The sequence below is a fragment of the Gadus morhua genome, chromosome 2 (genome assembly GCF_902167405.1).
Source record: "Gadus morhua chromosome 2, gadMor3.0, whole genome shotgun sequence".
NCBI lineage: Eukaryota > Metazoa > Chordata > Actinopteri > Gadiformes > Gadidae > Gadus > Gadus morhua.
Window position 1 is genome coordinate 13,074,825 of NC_044049.1, and position 19,872 is coordinate 13,094,696.

The window sequence follows — 19,872 nt, forward strand, 5'->3', positions numbered from 1 at the left end:
TAAAATTATCAATATATTTATACCTTCAATGATGCATACGGGAAATTATATGATTTTGTATAATTATTTAGACCGATTTTTTTCATAGCAATGCACTCAATTCATTGTGTATAAGTCCAAAAATTGGATGTGAACTTCTAGGCTACCGTGAGAGTCTACGCTGCGCGTCTTTCCGGCGCGCCAATCCAACATGGCAGCGCCCCATGCTATTGATGTAATGGACAGAGAAGGCATGGAAGCCGGGGAAATTCTCACCGATTCTTCGAATGGGGATGCAAAACGACCTCAGTTTGGCACACGTTTCTTGACAGATCCTCGACAAGTCTTCCAGCACAACGCGTGGTATGTAAAACATTCCCTGAGGCAATGGCAATTTGAATGGTCATCAACGTTTGAGCCATTTACGGTAGCCAACTCATAATAATATTACCAATTATAATTGCCCAAGTGATGGGTATGTAGATACTGCATCTGAGTGCATGTTACATCTTTAAAGGGACAATGTGGAGTGGACAGTGGAACAAGAGGCTGCTGCCAAGAAGAAGGTCCTAGAGAACAGCGAGCCGCTCCCTACAGAAAAGCAAGGTTGACTTTTGCATGTCCCATGATGTTTGTACATTAGAGTAATACAGGAGCCTCCAAAAATATCACCTCCTTGTTTAAATTTGGCAATATATCATAACTTGGAAAGATATACTGTTCTGGAAAAACAACAACTTTGTAACTGTAAGGGCTATACAAATACAATTGAATTGATAAATCGTAGAACGTCATAAAAATATCTGTTAACGCATGTTATTACTCTGGCCAGCTCGGTCTGCCTGGTTTGTCAACATAATACAGTTGTGTTTGACCCGCTCACTATATAAGGAGGTTGGAAAGTAGGGTTTTACACAAGTAATCTGACAGTTGATTTTGATCTCAATGTATCACAAATATTTCAGAGATTCCATATTTTTCCCTCTCCCCTTTTACCCCCCATGTCAATAAATGTTTTTACTAGTGTTATAACTTATTGTATTGGCTTGAGAAAAAGCTATGGTCTTATTTTTAAATCACTTTTTTTTTTTCAATCGTTATCTTTTTGCAGATGAATTTGATTGCCGGGCAAACGAGTACTGGAATGACTTTTACACAATCCACGAGAATCGCTTTTTTAAAGACCGACATTGGCTCTTCACTGAGTTCCCTGAGCTGGCCCCTAAGAGTTACCCCGGCCATGAATCGCTGTCTGAGTCAGCCAACGCTGAAGACATTCAGCAAGGGGTTCCCAAGCAGGAACACAACAATGAAGGCAGCGCTCTCCCTAACATGGATGCTGAATTCCCCGGCTCCTCTGCCTCGTACCGAATATTAGAGGTAGTGATAATATCTTTGAAAAGTACTTAATTCTTAAGCACTTTAGAATTATTACTTGATCCATCTGCCATGCTCAAAATACTTTGATTATTCCATTCATGTACTGTTATCATTCGTGTGTGTGTGTGTGTGTGTGTGTGTGTGTGTGTGTGTGTGTGTGTGTGTGTGTGTGTGTGTGTGTGTGTGTGTGTGTGTGTGTGTGTGTGTGTGTGTGTGTGTGTGTGTGTGATGTCAATATTAAATTGAGATGCCAAATCGTAATGTGAATGTGATGTTTATCTAACAGGTGGGCTGTGGTGTGGGCAACACAGTGTTTCCTATCTTGAAAACCAATAAGTGAGTACAAACAAGAAAATATTTTTGCATTTATAATGCATAACTTACTACTTTTCTCTCAAATTTTTATATCGACTTAAAACATGTGCTATATGTTCTGTACATGATTTATTGTTTTGCAGTGACCCAGAACTCTTTGTTTACTGTTGTGATTTTTCGAGTACTGCGGTAGAGCTAGTCAAGGTAAGAGACATATGGTGATAGAAACCCTTCATACATCTCTGGTCTAAATAACTGAAACAATTCTGACAATCTTGTTCCCAAGGCTAATCCAGATTACGACCCTGACCGCTGTTTTGCATTTGTTCACGACTTGAGCAACGTGGAAGCAGATTTCCCTGTACCTGACGAAAGCCTTAATGTGTTAGTGCTTATATTTGTGCTGTCGGCTTTGCACCCAAACAAGTAAGGAATCCCTTTATTTCCCCCTCTCCATTTCCTTTTCGCTGTCTGATATTAAATCCTGTGCCCCCCCCACCCCCACCATGCACCCTTGTCCCACGTCAGGATGCAGGCCTCTATCAGCAGATTGGCTCGCCTGCTCAAACCCGGAGGGGTGATGCTGCTCCGGGACTACGGCCGCTACGACATGGCACAGCTGCGCTTCAAAAAAGGTTTGCATGGCGAGTTTCGCAAACATCTGTTTTGTCATTCTTGGCTGAAGATTGTTGACTAATGACATAGTGACGAATCTCTGTTCTTGGTTTGTTGTAGGAAGATGTCTATCTGAAAACTTCTATGTAAGGGGTGACGGGACGCGAGTCTATTTCTTTACACAAGGTGATGTTAAGCAGACCTGATTTGAGAGTGTTTATGTCAACATGGTACGGCTGGGTTTATATTATCTTTAAGCGTCTTTTATTATTGCTAAACATGATATTTCTCCCCCCAGATGAGCTCAATGAGATGTTCACATTAGCAGGCCTCGAGAAGGTGCAGAACCTGGTGGACAGGAGGCTGCAGGTGAACCGAGGAAAACAATTGACCATGTACAGGGTGTGGATCCAGTGCAAATACCGCAAGGCTCACAGCCAGCTCCAGGACACGCAGGGTTGAGCCAGAAACAAGAAGGAGACCGTGTTCCCCGAAGAAAAACCGAGAACCAAAGAAATGTCGACAAACAAGCAGATATACACTTGGCAAAAAGGTGTTAGGATTTTTGTAATGAGCATTTGGTTAAACATGAAAAGAAAGAAAACCTCTAAGGTAGCTAGGGTAAGGAGTCTGTCACCAGCGTCATGACTGTGCCTCTTTAAAGTTGCATCTTGTACTTAAAAGTGTTGGTGGTTCGTTGGGACCCTGGAGCCGGGGAATAGTTGATCTGAATATTGTATTAAAAAATGTTCATCAATCTAAAGGTTATTTGTAATGATTAGTATTTGAAATAAAATATTCCCTTTTACAACTCGAGTCTTTATGAGCCTTTAATTGTGGCTAAACTTTAACTTATAACCTCAACAAAAAACAAATAAATGTTAGCCTCATTACTACTTTATCTTCTCATTGATCCAAAAATAACAGAATAGATCAATTATGTGCATTGTTTGGTGTACAAATAGATTGAGCAGCAATTTGATGTAGAAAAATATTTAGCCTCAAACTACTTTTTTCCTCGAATGTATAGAAAAAAGTAAATTGTATGGTCATGCTCATGTCGGCTCTTTTCAAGTGATACATTTGAGGAAAGGTGGGCGCTGTTTGGTTTTCAGGAATGGGCATTACCCTAAACAAGAGATTTGGGGGACAGGCGTGGACAGAATGAGGTGAGGAGGAAATACTTGAATAATCTCACGAGAAATTAGGAGATAGTGATTATTGTTTACATTTCAAAAACATGAGAACCAAACCGAATCGATTCGATTTCATATTAAATGATAACATTGGAACCGCCATAACATTTTTTGCATAGGATGAGGAACGCGCCAGGTATCGAACTTTATTTTGATCGACATTAAATTCGGGACTGAAATCATCTCGCACAAGAGAAAGTGCCTCGCTTGAAGAATTAATTTACAGCAGATAAAAAAAAAAACACGCCGGGGCCAGAGGGTGGCCATTCTTTTGTACAAGATACCCGCTATATGGATGTTGTGGTTCTCGAAGAAAGGAATGTGATTGTGTGGGGATCCCCGCGTACGGAGTACTGAAAGGCGGGTTTGGGATACCCCCAGGTTTTCGAGGCCTCAAAGGGAAACCTCCGCTGTCTGCCGTGAAGCCCTGCTGCTTACCCGCGTCTTGATTTTGTAGAGTCAGTACGCGAGGGACGTGGTGGTGTATGAGGCCTGGCTTGGGAGTGTCTGCCTAGCACTGGGGAGAGACAACGGGGATATTTTTGGGCAGTAATTGGCTCTTCGGAGGACTACAGGCAATATTTATAAGAGTAAGTGTCTTACTGTGCTATTGGTTCCAAAGCAAATGTTGTAAACTGTCTGTGTCCCGAGTTTAAACATCGTGGCACAACACGTATTGAATGACAACACTGTATCTAGAATGTGTTTCTTTTTGACAGTCCAATGTTAGCATTTTAGCCAATTCATGCTAGGTAGCTGTGCAATTTTGCGAAAATGTACACGGCGATTAAAACTATATGTATTGTTCTACACTTCTGGACTATATATATTGCTATTAACAACCACTAAGACTGTTTTTCTTGGTTGATAACATGTCATTATCAATCAGTTAGCTTCCAATCTGTTAGCTTCATAAATGGCATGCTAGCTTTTAGCAAACGTTGCACGTTAGCTAATCTCAGTAGCTATGTCTAATCAATGTACGATATTTTTCTCGTGGTAGATATTCTACATCCCTTATTGCTGGTCATTGTAACTGGCCCAATTTACAATACGCAGAGGCTATCTGTGTTAGGGCAGAAATCAAAACTAATCTCAGAATACAAAGCAACGACATGCATATTATTGTATACCTACTCAAGATTTGTGTGTAATTCAACTCAACATGTCATTGATATAAGGCGTTTATTAAGCTTGACTTTGTGTAATAGTTCCACCATAATGGTCCTCTTACTGTGACTCGAATTGAATAACATGAGTTGTGTTGTGTTATCACATTATACTGTTGTTGCAAGGTATGTTCACATCTTGTTTGGAAACTACAATCTTACTGACAGCACTATACCGATATTGTGATATTATTGATATTGTGTCTTGAATGTTCTGTTCTGTTGTACAATTCTGTTTGGCAAGGTTTTTAAATAATCAATAATAGGGTATCATAAATAAATGCAAATGACACTGGGGGAAATATTTCGCCATGGTATCAGTGTCATAGTTGAGTCAGAGCTGAGTGTACCCTATTCATATAGATGGAACCAGCCATGACTTAACACAGCCAGTACTTTAAAAGTAGTAATCAGTCACGGCAATGTAAATATGACAGCCCTGTCCCTTCTCCATAACCTATAACCTCAATACTTTGTCATTGCAGCCATGATGGAAGAACTGCATAGCCTGGACCCCCGGCGGCAGGAGCTGCTGGAGGCGCGATTTACTGGCGTTGGTGTAGCTAAGGTTTGTGCACAAAGTGTGGGATAGAGTAAGGTAGCCGACTCCTTTTTGTCACTTGTTCTTTGTGTCTACTTTTCTCTCTCTCTTTGTCTCAGTGAATTCACTGTTTGGCATCAGACAAGTTTGGCCCTGGATCCCCCCCCCCCCCCCCCCCCCCTGTCTTTCTGTCTCTCTGGAGAAGGTTCAGCCATGTCTGGTTTCTTTGGCTTGTGTATGGAGTCCCTCTGTTGATCGCAATACGGCTGTATATGTGACTGACTGTAACTGCCAAAAAAGGCCAGAGACGGGACAGGAGCAGTGGGAGGAGGTGGATCGGTGGAGACAGCGGGGGGATGGGTGTGACAGAGATTGGTTGACCAGGTGTGAGTGGAGCCAGCGTTTTAAGGCAGATGAGGCTGCCTCCTGTATGAAAGTGATCTTGGAACAGGGAGAGGAAGTGGGGCATCGGTGCCAGGGGTGGGCACCATGCCAGCCATAGGCAGAACCGATCCGGGAACATGGCATGGCTGCTGCTGCAGAGAAAATGGCGGCTCCCCTCTAAGACATCAGTGGCACAGGCTTCCACTTTGATGGGGCTGTGCTGTCGGTGTTGAGGGATGCAGAGAGTGATGCGTTAGCATAGGGCTTATACAAAGGGAGGGCGGGAGAGAGAGATGTCGGTTATCTAAAAACCCCTGATACTGTTGGAAAAAGGGAGAAGGTTTATTTTTCCTTGACCTTGAATAACACTATCACATGGTGACTTTCCATTGTCAGTAAGTAAGCATAGCAGTAGAATGTGTGTAGGGGTAGAAGTTTGATATCCTGTGAGGCTTAAGAGCCAGCATGACTACGGTTGTAGCATACAATACAATGTAACCATTTTTTTAAAATTTGTTCCAAAGTCCCATTTCCCGTTAACCAAAGCAATGAAAAGGTTCAGAATTGTGTTTGCTGCATATAGCGTGGCATCTGTTTTCCTTCCTTATCGGGAGGGTGAAGAAGCGAACTGTAACAGGGAGGTGTGAAGAGCACACGGCTGGAGGAGGTATCGTAAGGTGACATGCGTATGAAGAAGCACACGGCTGTGCAACCATTTTAGGAAGGTTCAGCGAGGGAGCACTGGTGTGCTATGCTCTGAATGAATAAGTGTCTCTCTCTGATTGGGCAGTGCCTGCTGAATTCTGATGGGATGACTGACAGGCATCACCTTGGGAACCGGCATAAGGACTGATAGGCCTACATGCAGTGGCAAAATAATAGTGCTCTGCGCTGCTTCTTCCTCTTGTTTTATTTTTCCTCTTTATCTCAGATATTCCCTACAATATATTCACTACAAAGTGACACAATATTCTTATACAACCCCTTAACCTCCATGTTTTTCTAAACAGGGTTCTGGACAAAATGAGTCATCGAATCAGAGTCTGTGCAGTGTGGGCTCTCTCAGTGATAGAGAGCTGGAGGTGAGTGTCCCACAGCCACATGCGTCACATGGGTGGTATTTTGATTAATCAATCAATCGTGGAAACTTGAATTGTGTAGCCCACTTTTTGTTGGATTACGGTTTCAAGATGTTTTATAGCATTACCTCTCAACACATAACCTTAGCTCTAATCAGGGGCAAGGAATAGAAAATCTGTCTAAACCATTTGGGTAAAGGAAAATATTTTTGGGAGATACAACACGTACAAGGGATCCTTGATTAATAAGATCGTATTGGGTTGACGGTCCCGATTTTTTTTAATTTATTCATTGTGATAATAATGGCAAAAATAAAGTAGGAATGTTGCGGAATATAATGCAAAATGATGTTGGAATAATGGAAAGGATATTTCTGTATTATGTAATTGTATGCATTGATTTGTCTTGCTTTGTAACGCTATTTCAACAGACTCCAGAAAAGAAAGTGAACGATCAGAGGTCAAGAAAACGGAAAGCAGACCCTTTCGACGGCACACCAGGTGAGATCGACTGTTCTCTGTGCGTGGTTCTCTCTGCCCCATCGTGTTCTCGGCAAGATACAGCGTACAAACCCCCAATCCTTAACTGATTGTTGTCTCTGTTCCAGGCAAAGCAGGCGCAAGGGGACACAAGATTAGTGACTACTTTGAGGTGAGTTTGCTGCAAATTGTCCCCATTTTTCTATGTTTCCTATGTACTCTCTTCAAAAGCCCAGGACGCCGCATAACTTTCAGTCCTCATGTTTTCACGAAAATTTCGTTTTGGCTTCTGATCTCTTCGGCCTTGCTCACTGCACGTCCTCTCTTCCTGTAAGTTTGCGGGAGGCAGTGGCCCTGGTACCAGTCCTGCCAGGGGGGTTCCCCCAGTGGCTCGCTCTTCCCCCCAGCATTCCCACTCCAACCCCCCTGTCACGGTGAGCCTGCTTGCTTTTACCTCTCTGCTTCTGGCCTTCTTAACCTTGCTGCAGCTTCTCATGACACCATGCACTCATGCAGTCTTGAAGGAAAATACTGGTCTGGGTGATAAAACCATTTTAGCCAGTACGACGTCACCGCATACCAATTCTGCAAGACATGATTTAGTGTACACAGCTTGGCCACAGAAAGTACATTTTATTTAGTACTTCATGCATAGAGCGTGTATCAATCGGTTTGGAAGCGTTCATTTATTGAACAATATTGAACGTTTCAGAATAATAAGAATGGTATAACTGATTTAGAGTAATCAATTGTAGTAATTTGACCTAAAGTGAATGTTATCTTGTCATTTTTGGATGTTGTTTTTTTAGTTTACTGACTTGCTACTCAACCAATACCACCTTTTAACAAACCATTTTTATGTGCTTGTGTATCTCTTAGGTGCAGCAAGGAAGTCCCTCATCTATGGGTTCAGCTAACACTGAGCAATTAACGTGTTCTCTGAAATCTGTCACTCTGCAGTTGTTTCACAAAGCCACACAGGTACCTCGAATCTCGCCCGAAAATATCATGCGATATAATACACATATGATAGATTAATATCCAAATGAGGATAATGATTTCATATGAATTCATAGGCCAATATAGTAATACGTATTGCATGTGTCAATTTTATGTGGTTTTTTTATGTGCAGATGTCTTGGAAGCTAATTAACAGTGTAGATGTTACAACTATTTTTGAATAAACAAATCATTGAGAACACAAATCCCCATATGTATGAAAATTGCCAACCCTTCTCTTCCAGGACTAAAAAATAACAACAGTGAATTATGTATCACTCTATCAAGGACAATTGTCCAGACCCATTTGAACTATGATTGAACAATAACAATATCACGACCAGTAGTTTTCAATTTGTCGCCTTCAGTGCTTTTCTGTAGCTTACAAACAAGTTTACATCAATAGTTACTGTGAAGTTGCCAAACTACATCTTAAATGAAAATAAGCAACTGTTGTATCTATATTGTTTTTTTTGTGGGGTATAAATTCAGCAGCATTATGTATTACCTTGCAAAAGTATTTTTGGTTTGTTTCATAACTTCTGTCTGTTCTGTTTTTCTCTGTCTTGTAGTCCGACCTTACGATAGAGAAGCTAACTGCAATGGAGAACAACAAGAACTCTGACCTTGAGAAGAAAGAGGGAAGAATTGATGATCTGTTGCGGGTACTAGTGTTTTCCTACAGTCTCTTAGATGTGCTTTGCCTTATGGGTGAGACTTAAGCTGTGTTCACACCAAAAGCGAAGCGATTTTTCAATTTGAGTTACTCGAAAGAACGTGTGAACCACAAGCATTTACTCGCGTCAAGAACAAGGGCCAACGTTTCTTTCCGCCAGTTCTGGCCGAGATAGCCACTGTACTTGTTGTTGGAAATAAGAGACGTCAGATAACCCAACGCCGAGAGTCTCAATGCAGACGGGCCTTCATGACACAGCTTCAGTACAATTTCACACCAAATTTCATTTTCTTTCTGGAGGCGACACATAAATTAGGTATTTCACGAAATTTTGTTCTTCACGTGAGTATAAGCTCCAAAAAATTGCCAACTTTATCTTATTGACCCACCCCAAAAATCTGCTTTGCTTTTAGGGTGAATACACTTCAAGTGGAGCTGCTAAGCGTGTATCCTGAAGTTTCCTTCTTGACAGTCTATATCATCTTCTTCAAATGCCTCCGGTTGTCACCGATGGGGTTGTCATCGCATGATGTTGTCGTATGGAGATGATAACAAATGTCCTCTCTAACTATATCAACATTCAATGGCGATTGGAATCCCCATTGATTTTCACCAATACCAATAATGACTGGAAACTTTATCATATTTGGAATTAAACCCTCTTACACTGCCGATGTTGATGCCCCGTTCAGCTTCACAAGGCCTTCAAATATCGTGTTCCTTAATCACAGAGCTTGACGTGAAAGTATACAAATTGTACACTCACCAGTAACCAGTGAGTGTACATTTGTTTACTCTGTACATGAACAGAGTACGTTTGATTCTGACCTTCCTGTAATTCCGCGTGTGTTGCGGCAGGCGAACTGTGACCTACGGCGGCAGATAGACGAGCAGCAGCGCATGCTGGAGCGATACAAGGAGCGTCTCAACAAGTGTGTGACTATGTCCAAGAAGCTGCTGATTGAGAAGGTATGTACCACCACCATTCATGCAATTCCCAATTGTGGGACTTTATTTATCAATTGTGTTCAATTGAGAACCCAGACTTGATAGTGTTTCTAAGAAAAATTTAACTGATATTGCCAAACTGACAAACTTGCCAGTCGTGCCCTTAAGGGCAACAAACAGCCTGACCAATTCGCAAATGTCTATTAGTCAGGAGCCTCTCAGACTATTTTTTAAAAAGGCAGTTTTTCATAAGCGCAGTCAAAAATGCCTCTGGACTGGAACACGTGACTAATCCACGTTAGCCATCTTGGTTGTTAATGATGCTTAACAATATACGATGCTTAATACGATGTCATCGTATTAAACCCTCCCCGTATTAGATAAAGAGTTGTGATTGGCCTGACCCCGGCCAGACCTGCTTTAAATCGGTCTGAACAGGAGGGGGGCCTGACTTCTATGCGAGAGCAATCAAACATGAGTTTGCAGATTTGTATGGTTCCAAGGCTAGGCTTCATGATGGGGAGGAGAAACATGCCATTTATTGGTTGAGGGTGCATCGTTTTTTTATATTTCTTATTTAAGCAGCATCTTCAGATGATGGCACATATGCGCAGTTGCATTTGGACAGCCTGGCCCAGAGTGTTGAATATGGGAATAAGAGGATGTCGGATAACATGACTATGTGATGTCTGTGTATTGATTTCTTTTTCTCCTTATTTTTTACATTGTTTCAGTCAAAGCAAGAGAAAATGGCCTGCCGAGACAAGAGCATGCAGGACCGGCTTCGGCTGGGCCACTTCACCACCGTCCGGCACGGGGCCTCCTTCACAGAACAGTGGACGGACGGATACGCCTTCCAGAACCTCATCAAGTGAAAACCTCATTAGCCTCTCTTCGGTCTCCTTCACCCCTTCAACTCTCATCTATTTATCTCCCATCTGCTTCGTCTCTCTGTCCCCCTCTCTTCCTCAATCTTATCCTCACCGACATATCAGCCTGCTCTTGTTGTTCTAGGAATTTAATTGCGGCTATTTCTGACTTGTTTCTCTCTCCCCTTGCCGGACCTTGTGCGTTCACAGGCAGCAGGAGAGGATCAACTCTCAGCGAGAGGACATCGAGAGGCAGCGGAAGCTCCTGGCCAAGCGCAAGCCGCCCTCCATGGCCCAGACTCCACCCCTGAGCCTGGAGCCCAACAAACGCAAGAGCAAGGCCAACGGGGCAGAGAGCGAAGCGTACGGCGCCCTTCTCGCTTCTACTGTGTGTGTGTCTGTGTCTGTGTCTGTGTCTGTGTTTGTGTGTGTTTGTGTGTGTCTGTGTCATCAATGCCAAAAAACACACTGTGTTTTATATCCTCACAGGTTATCACAGGCAGAGTACCACGAACAGGAGGAGATCTTTAAACTGAGATTAGGGCATCTTAAAAAGGTAGGTGTTTTTTGCCTGTTCATTGTTCAAACGTCACGATGATGTCCGAATGTCCTTCTGGACGTGGGGACCTTTGTGTGACACCTGGCCTTCCCCTTGCAGGAGGAGGCTGAGATCCAGGCAGAGCTGGAGAGGCTGGAACGTGTCCGGAACCTGCACATTAGGGAGCTAAAGAGAATCCACAACGAAGACAACTCACAGTGTGTTGCTTTCATTGTCTGCAGTTCACCACCTTGTTTAGACTTAATCTATGTTAATTAGCCGTCTCTTACCGATGTCTATATGATCAGGTGTATATCAAACTTAAACTGTACTAGATCACTCTAATATAAATATAATATCAATCAACACTGGTATGACTGGCACTACACTAGATGGCTGCAGTGATTAGAATGCTATAGTAGGTGGTTATTTTTTCTTACGTTTCCCTTCAAGATTCAAAGATCATCCGACCCTCAACGACCGCTATCTGCTGCTCCACCTTCTCGGGCGAGGTGGCTTCAGTGAAGTTTATAAGGTGCTGTTGCCCTCTCAAAGATACCTTCATTCAGGATAACATGACGTCTGGATGGACATCTCCACTGACATGTTTGTGTAATTGGGCTTTTGATTGGGGGGGGGGAAAGCTGTACTTCTGGATGATTTCCTTTTTGATATAATATAAACGCCTACTGATATGTCAAGAGTTGTATTGTTATTATGTTATATGTTGTATATGTTATTCATAACTTTCCCTTATCACAAGAGATGAGCAACATTGGATGTTTTGTGTGCTAGATTAACAATGAACTTCCCAGCATGGTTAACATTCTGCCTGAGATTCCTACTATTGTGCAATCATGTGAAGATTTCAACTTGTCCAATGTGACCCTTTCTGATAGTTGATGCGTTTCAAAAAAAAGTAGTATCTATGGTCCAGCGGCTCTGGGTTATAAAAAATTCCAAACAAGCTAAGAAACCTTCTAATAATTAAGCATTTGTGTTGCAGGCATTTGACCTGACAGAACAGCGGTACGTCGCGGTCAAAATCCACCAGCTGAACAAGAACTGGAGGGATGAGAAGAAGGAGAACTATCACAAGTGTGTGATTTGTTTTCTATTAATGAGGGGCCATTCTCTGTCAAAAGTTACATTAACACACTGTCGAAGTTACATCAACACAGAAAGTTGTGCTATTCACTCCGTGTTTTAAGATAATCTGGGCAAAAATATATCCTGTATTTTCCTCTCTGTTCCAGACATGCGTGCCGGGAGTATAGAATTCACAAAGAGCTTGATCACCCGCGGATAGTCCGCCTCTACGACTACTTTTCACTTGACACCGACTCGTAAGTCCTTCTCGTCTCTCGCGCTTGCAAAACATCTTCGGCCAGCTCTATCACGCGTTCCTCAACCAATTACATTGGAACGTGGAATGAATATTTCTGAGGCGGTTCCAAACCACCCATGCCTCATCTAACCCTGCATTGTTTTTGTTTCCGCCGTCTGTCCCAGGTTCTGCACGGTTCTGGAGTATTGTGAGGGGAACGACCTTGACTTCTATCTGAAGCAGCACAAGCTCATGTCGGAGAAGGAGGGGCGCTCCATCATAATGCAGATTGTCAACGCCCTCAAGTATCTTAACGAGATCCGACCGCCCATCATCCACTATGACCTCAAACCAGGTCTGCCCCCGACCCAACCCCAACAGCCATACCCAAGCAAAGTCTATCTCCGTTATTGTACATTAACCAGGATTGCAAATGAGACTTTATGACTGTTAAACCAAATCAAATGTTGGTCAAGTAGAATAGGTATGGCATTGTATTTTTGTACAAGGTAGATCCATTGGCCCGGTGCTCAACTGTTGGACATGGTAAGAAAGGAACACAAAATAGCCGTTTGTTGTTGTGATTGTGGTCCAGGTAACATCCTTCTGGTGAACGGAACGGCCTGTGGAGAGATCAAAATCACAGACTTCGGCCTGTCCAAGATCATGGATGATGACAGTTACAACTCTGTTGACGGCATGGAGCTGACGTCCCAAGGAGCAGGCACATACTGGTAAAAGATCCAAATATGTTTATCAAGTTAATTGATTACATTATTTCACATCGCTGATGCACACTTTTTGTTAATTTGCAATATCCCCGAAGTATCATAAGCTTAAAATTTCCGCTGTTTAAGTTGATAAAACAACAATAACGTTATAGATTAAAGTAACTCTCCATTTTTGGTGTTATAAGCACTCAAATTTGGAGTTGTAAGCAGTCGCATTACCACCCCCACCCCCTGATTTACATGATTTTCCAAGTACAAGACACCCCGTCATGGTTTATTACTTGTACTTTGGAAGCTTCATGTTTAGTCATCTAGCAGACACTTTCAGCCAAAGACCCTTAGTATGGGGTCATAACAGTCTCTTTAATAATGAATGCACAGAGAAGGATTCACAAATGTATTTTGTGATTATATAAATGACCCTCCTCTCACAAATGCATTTCAATGCATACACAAATGGATATCGGTATGTAAAATAAATCCATTAAACAAAAATACATTTAACAAACACATTTCTGATTCACATGCAAATCTGTCTTGTTTTGATTAAATGTATTATAAATTCATATTATTTTTTTGCAATTTTCATAGAAAATGTATTTGGCTGTGGTTACATTTATACAAACTGTTCAACTTGAATTTACAAGACGCTTTTCATTTGTGAACTTTGTGTGTGAGAACTGTCAGTATTTATATGTGGATTTTTGAGACTCTCCTGACGTGGCTGGCTTCACAAATGCATTTTTTCAACAAGGAACTCTTAGCCAATCAGTCCCGCCTCCGAGCCTGCCGGTTCCCTCAGTCAAATGTCTATGGGAAATAACATGGGGGTTTTTGAATGATCGTACATAACAAACTCTTAAGGTGGCGAAGAAGTAAAAGCTGCGTCACGGTTTGAACTAAACACTTTTTTCCTTCTAGTTTCTGCCGGGGTTTCGGATTGTCTGTGCCATTAAAGTAATATATGATTATTAATAGTAATTTAACGGCAACGACATCCAAAAAGGTCCAAGTCACTGCAGTCATGTGATAGGCTGAAAACGAGGGAGGCATCTGATTGGCTACAGAGAGTTCCTTGTTGAAAAAAATGCATTTGTGAATCCAGCCACGTCAGGAGAGTCTCAAAAATCCACATATATATACAGACCAGTTCACAAACAAATGCAAATAAATTCACAAATGAAAAGCGTCTTGTAAATTCAAGTTTAACAGTTTGTATATAAATGTAACTGCATCCAAAATACATTTTGTATGAAAATTGTAAATATCTTTTTAATTCCTATATTTATGGATTTATATTACATTTATTTAACACAATACACATTTGTGTGTGCATTGAAATGTATTTGTGAGAAGAGTCATTTATATATAAATCACAAAATACATTTGTGAATCCTTCTCCTTCCCACTAGGGGACTTTTAAAGTTGAGGCCGATTTCAGCAAGTACACATTACAGGATGGGTCTGGACGAGCAGTCTTTGCTTGCTGTCGGGTCGGTGGTTCACACTAGGAGACTCAACATGCAGCGGCACACGCATGAAGACTCCACTGTCCAATTATCTGCTCATTTTCTGAAACTTGCTAAATCTCGCGGGAACACATCCATTCATATTAGTTGTGTTTGACTTCCCTAAACCTTATCTGGCAGCACCGATTTCTAAATCGTGAATATAAACATTGCGGGGGAAAACCCAGAGACATGTACAGTCCATTTTCATGCCGTCTCCATGACTTCGTCCTGAGTTCCATAATGTTCGCCATGTTTGTTTCTACTGATGAAATTTATTGCGAGATAGCAATTGTGATTTGCAAGTGTTTGGGTTTTGAGAATCAAAACTCGGTTGTTTGGGAATTGATTCGGTCAATGTTCTGGGTGGTCTTTGCAAACTTGTTTCCTTCAAACACTAAACTATCAAAAGTTGAATGTTTCTTCATTTTTGTTTAGGTATGTGTGGTCCTTCAGGTATTCAAAAAATGGCCTAGTCTGTGCCATACAATGGGAATGAGTTCCACGAGTGAGATTTGTGTAACAGAGACCCCTCTGCAAGAGCTGGGCGATTAATGGAATTTTTATCGCGATTTTGATTTTAGCGTCAAATGATCACAAAACTTTTGAATGGCTGGATACATATCTGTACATTATTTTACATTTAAACATTTTTCTTGTTGACTGTTATGTGTATTTTTTTAAGGCTACATTTCAAAGTTCTGTTACATGCCTGTTTTTCAGCAGGTTAGACAAAAGGACCGGTTGCTCTGGTAAATAGCTAGGCAGCCATTTAAGCCATTTCTAAAGTAAGAAAACTTGTCAACTGATTATCAGCATTTTAATCTAAGATATCCAAGCAATCCGTTACAAGTAATGGGGAGTTTGTTTCTTCCCAATTGCTACTGCCACCGTAAAAGCAGTTTTCTGTCATAGTCCCTGTAACAATACGCAAGTCAGACCTGATGATGTCAAACCAGTGTGAAAAAATCGTTGCCCTCCCGACTCTACAGGGGGTTGGCAAAATCAGATTTCTCAAGGCCGCCCACACCTCCGTACCATGACGGCACACTATGACGATCATCCTTTATTTTCTACTTCATCATAATATGAAACTCTAAGCAATAATTTTGCTCTGGATAATTTAAGGCTTCAACTAATTGGAACCAATTTCTATTGCTTTACAGTTTTTTGTCTTCTTCTTCCTTTCAATGCAATATCAACTTTGATAATGACGTTAATAGGGGTGTAACGATTTACCGATGCGAATCGGTATCCGATTGGATCAATACTATGCGACTACATTGATAAGTGGGCCCCTGAATTAATGAAAAATGACCAAGAATCAGTCGATGCACCGATTTAAACGTTGCAAATCGGTTGAGCAAAGCTTTAGCCTGATATCAAGACGGCATTTTCATCTCATTTCATTCCGTTTCCAGGAAGGAAACGAATGTGAGGAAGTGGACAGATCAGTTTGGTTATGTTTGCGGGAGCGTCTCCACATCTTGCTGAAAAAATAGCATTAAACAATACAACATGTCTGAAAATGGTGAAACGATTGACAAAAGGGGAATATTGACAAAAGCCTCACTATTTTTAAATTGCAGCAATCAAGTCTATAAATATAATAGACATGTAGTTTTAAATTGATACATTTGTCTTCCATTTCCCCCCCATGCCATAAAGAAACAAATATATAACCCTAAGATTCCATGGTCCCTATACCATATATCTATTTGAAAGTAGGAAATGTCTCTTTTATAGAAGACTTATTTTAATGAATAGAAGATGAATATTAACTGTATCAGATTGAATCATATCTCATCGAAACACATCGAATCGTTCCGTATTAACATGTATCGTCCTTGAATCGTATCGTAGCGCATGTATCTACATGCGTATCAGATCGTCCTATACAGGAGAGATGCACACCCCTAGACGTTATTAATATTTTGCTTTTTCAGGTACCTGCCCCCAGAGTGCTTTGTGGTTGGCAAGGAGCCTCCTAAAATATCCAGCAAGGTGGATGTGTGGTCAGTGGGAGTCATATTCTACCAGTGCTTGTATGGTCGCAAGGTGAGACAAAGCATTAAGATCCCGAGATCCACGTGTGAGCTTATCCTACCCTCTTCACCCCTCGTCTGGGAGCCATATTTGATGCGAGTGTGTTTCTTCCCGCAGCCTTTCGGTCACAACCAGTCCCAGCAGGACATCCTGCAGGAAAACACAATACTGAAGGCAACCGAGGTGCAGTTCCCCCCAAAGCCAGTAGTCACACCTGAAGCAAAGGTAAAGAAATACCTACCTCAGATGGGCCACAGAACTCGCCACAACCCAGCTAATGTTTGTTACCAATGTGTAGAAGGGATATCACCCGATACAGTGTCCGTCAATCAGTGCACAGAATTGTTGTCCATCTTATGTTTTTAAGCTGTGCTCCCTGCGGTTAACTTCTCAACTGCTCCCTCTATATTAAAAGTATTCTCCTATTCACATGTACATCCGACCATCATTGACATTCTGCACTTGTATCCTCCCTGCCCAGGCCTTTATAAAGCGCTGCCTGGTCTATCGCAAAGAGGACCGCATCGACGTGCACCAGCTGGCCAGTGACCCCTTTCTCATGCCCCATATCCGCAAGTCGGTGGCCTCCTCGGGAGGCTCGGGCACCGCCATGGCGTCCACCTCCAGCTCCTCTAACAGCAGTGCTTCAAACTGAGCCCCCGTCTCCATGACGTACTGACCTGAGCCGTGGTGGCGGTGGGGCCGAGAGAGAGAGAGAGAGAGAGAGGGAGGTGGAAGTATCAGCCTCGTCATCCCCTCCTCAGCGGTGTCCCACTTTGCCATGTTGCGATGAAGAGAAACGACCCCGTTACTGGCAAAGGGGAGGGTCACGTGATGCGGGGGTCACGGAGAGGGGGATTGTGCTAGGGGTTGGCCTCTCCAACCCGCAACGCCTCTATCCCATGTGTCCGACCAACCCATCCCCCCTACACCCTCTCTCCCACCCAACAGATCAGGGTGGAGCTGGTCTGGGGGTCAAAGCCCTAGACTACCCGGCAGAGCAGGGGGGGGGACCGGGCGTGATAGCACGTTGGGTGAGAAGTTAGGGGTTCTGCTTTTGAGATTTTATATTGTTATGCTAATTATTTCCGGAGGAGCAAGAGAGCGAAAGAAAATACTTTTTAGAAATGCTTCAGCTTGAAAGAAGTTGACAAAGCCCTCCAATCTACATGTAAAGAGACAAACAGGCAAACCTAATACACACGCGTATGCATGAACTGCTCTGGACCCAGGTCCATTTGAGCCCCCCATTTATTTATTTTTTTCAGTTTCCCAAAAAATGATTTGCTTCCTACACCCCTGAACCCAACCGGGAGTGCCAGTCTATATGCCTGTAAGTGTACCGAACCTAAAGCCTGGTCCTTGTTTTAATTCCAGAACCAGACTGCTTGTTAAGTGGGCCGGCAAAGAAGCTCCACTTCTCCACCCATCCACCCCTTTCGCCCACACACCCCGCTCTCAAGTGTCCTCTCAAAACTCCTGTGACCAAAGTTTGCAACTTCCAGTTGGTGGCAGTGTTCCACTGGATCTTGAATGGTTTAAGAGTTCATGTTGCTTGATGTGAAGTGGAAGATGTTGAATCATCCTTTTTTTTTCGTTTCTTTTTTATTTTAAATCTTCGATTTTACCAGTTTCATGGACCCCATTTTTTTTTTTCAAGTTGCCTTCAATGAGAGCTGTTTTAATTGGTCTCTGTTCCATAAACACACTTATTTATTTAGTTATGTTTTAATTTTTCGCCATTGAAATGCAAGGGACTGGTTTACCTTATAATAGTACTGTTTGGCGGGGGACAGATTGGGCCTTAGCAAAGAATTGCATCAACCATTAAATACTATTGGTTAAAATTTGTATTTTGTGGTCTTTGCTTTTATTTCTTTGCTTTTAATGCTGATTATGGCAACAAATTCTGAGCTAGCCAAAAATAAAAAAGGACGTGTTGCATAAGTTTTATTAAATCTCCAAATGGTAATGATTACTTCAGAGCACACGGACAAATTGCAGCTCGAACCGGGAACTTTTCCATCTGCGTTTAACTGTTACGTTTATTTATTTACATCATGTAGCCTATATAATATTCATCGAATATATTTCTTGTGTTTGATTTCACGTTTTACCTTTTCGTTAGTTTATTACATTTTCAAACCCACCTTCTGGAGAAACAATTCAGGTTTATTATTGCCTGGTGTGTCTTATCGGCTAAAGTGGCGATTATAGGAAAAAGAATAACGTAAGAATTAGATAAGGCCAGTGGCGCAACTGCCTTCTTTCTGGGGGGGTACTTTCTGCACCAGGACAGATATCCGGTGTTTTTTTAGAGGCAGCCTTTCGAAGATGCTCTGCCAGTGTAACATCATGCCGTGCTATGAGATCAAGGATACCCAGAAAACGTCCATTTATAGGATGTCCTAACTGTGCATTTTGTCCCCCTCAGTGGCAGGTTTCTTTCTGCAAGGAAGAGTATGCAGTCGATCACTCTAGTCAACAGGCTCTCTGCAATTCGCTATTTTACCTAGGCATAAGCGGGATGCCAATTCTTTCCACATCAGATAAGCATTTATGTGGTAACCACTTGTTTCATGGTGCTTCGTCAGCAACTCTAGCTTCACGAAAAAGCTTACAAGCAGAACAATAGACTGTTAGAACTGTTGGAGTACAGTAACCAATAGGGGTGGGAAAAATAATCGATCCTTTGATGCATCGCAATACTGTGTAGAACGATTCAGTCTCGATTCAGATACGATAATAATCTTTATTTATTTTTTTGTATTATTAATTTATTAACTTTTGGATTATAAACGGAGTATTAAAGTATCAACTTTATAACTCCGTTTTTACTGGTTATATTGACATAAAACAAAGACTTGCATAGAGATTGAAGTAAAACAAAATAACCACAAACAAGTTCCTATCTTTTTCTTCCTGTGGGGAGGAGGGGGGGAGGGAGGCGAAGGAGCGGGGGGGCGCCTTATCAGTGACATCCCTCTGTTATTGATCATCGCGATATTCCATCGCTTTGGCGCCCCCTCTGGTGCGGCGCCCCTATGCGCCGCATATAGTGCATACCCACTTTTTGCGCCACTGCATAAGGC

The 19,872-nt window shown here is 42.1% G+C and overlaps 2 protein-coding genes across 5 annotated transcripts; both read left to right on the plus strand.

Annotated features, from left to right (window-relative positions):
- The first annotated feature begins 158 nt into the window (after nucleotides 1-158).
- On the plus strand, nucleotides 159-3,097 carry mettl2a (methyltransferase 2A, methylcytidine). The gene is made up of 9 exons (XM_030377733.1): nucleotides 159-342; nucleotides 497-585; nucleotides 1,091-1,359; nucleotides 1,646-1,695; nucleotides 1,818-1,878; nucleotides 1,961-2,100; nucleotides 2,203-2,309; nucleotides 2,410-2,475; nucleotides 2,588-3,097. Exons 1-9 carry the CDS (start codon nucleotides 191-193, stop codon nucleotides 2,749-2,751), a joined length of 1,098 nt encoding a protein of 365 aa, XP_030233593.1. The 5' UTR covers nucleotides 159-190; the 3' UTR covers nucleotides 2,752-3,097.
- Nucleotides 3,098-3,335: 238 nt separating this feature from the next.
- tlk2 (tousled-like kinase 2) lies at nucleotides 3,336-18,631 on the plus strand. 4 transcript variants are annotated; one of them, XM_030377720.1, is made up of 21 exons: nucleotides 3,465-4,075; nucleotides 5,140-5,222; nucleotides 6,590-6,661; nucleotides 7,090-7,159; nucleotides 7,267-7,310; nucleotides 7,474-7,572; nucleotides 8,018-8,119; nucleotides 8,710-8,802; nucleotides 9,672-9,782; nucleotides 10,496-10,632; nucleotides 10,841-10,993; nucleotides 11,120-11,186; nucleotides 11,289-11,386; nucleotides 11,622-11,703; nucleotides 12,175-12,266; nucleotides 12,425-12,514; nucleotides 12,681-12,850; nucleotides 13,091-13,229; nucleotides 16,681-16,792; nucleotides 16,898-17,005; nucleotides 17,262-18,631. In XM_030377720.1, exons 2-21 carry the CDS (start codon nucleotides 5,142-5,144, stop codon nucleotides 17,433-17,435), a joined length of 2,094 nt encoding a protein of 697 aa, XP_030233580.1. In that variant the 5' UTR covers nucleotides 3,465-4,075; nucleotides 5,140-5,141; the 3' UTR covers nucleotides 17,436-18,631. The 4 variants fall into 4 exon arrangements, with proteins under 4 accessions (XP_030233562.1, XP_030233580.1, XP_030233552.1 ...); XM_030377702.1 differs by lacking the exon at nucleotides 3,465-4,075 and adding an exon at nucleotides 3,336-3,458 and having other exon boundaries at nucleotides 10,841-11,186; XM_030377692.1 differs by having other exon boundaries at nucleotides 10,841-11,186.
- Nucleotides 18,632-19,872: the final 1,241 nt, after the last annotated feature.

Excerpts from the sequence above, each read along its gene's own strand:
- mettl2a (XM_030377733.1), top strand. The coding sequence starts at position 191 with ATGGCAGCGCCCCATGCTATTGATGTAATGGACAGAGAAGGCATGGAA. Across the intron at positions 343-496 it reads GTCTTCCAGCACAACGCGTG|GGACAATGTGGAGTGGACAG; the intron begins GTATGTAAAACA and ends ACATCTTTAAAG. Across the intron at positions 1,696-1,817 it reads CCTATCTTGAAAACCAATAA|TGACCCAGAACTCTTTGTTT; the intron begins GTGAGTACAAAC and ends ATTGTTTTGCAG.
- tlk2 (XM_030377702.1), top strand. The coding sequence starts at position 5,142 with ATGATGGAAGAACTGCATAGCCTGGACCCCCGGCGGCAGGAGCTGCTG. Across the intron at positions 5,223-6,589 it reads CTGGCGTTGGTGTAGCTAAG|GGTTCTGGACAAAATGAGTC; the intron begins GTTTGTGCACAA and ends TTTTCTAAACAG. Across the intron at positions 8,120-8,709 it reads TGTTTCACAAAGCCACACAG|TCCGACCTTACGATAGAGAA; the intron begins GTACCTCGAATC and ends TCTGTCTTGTAG.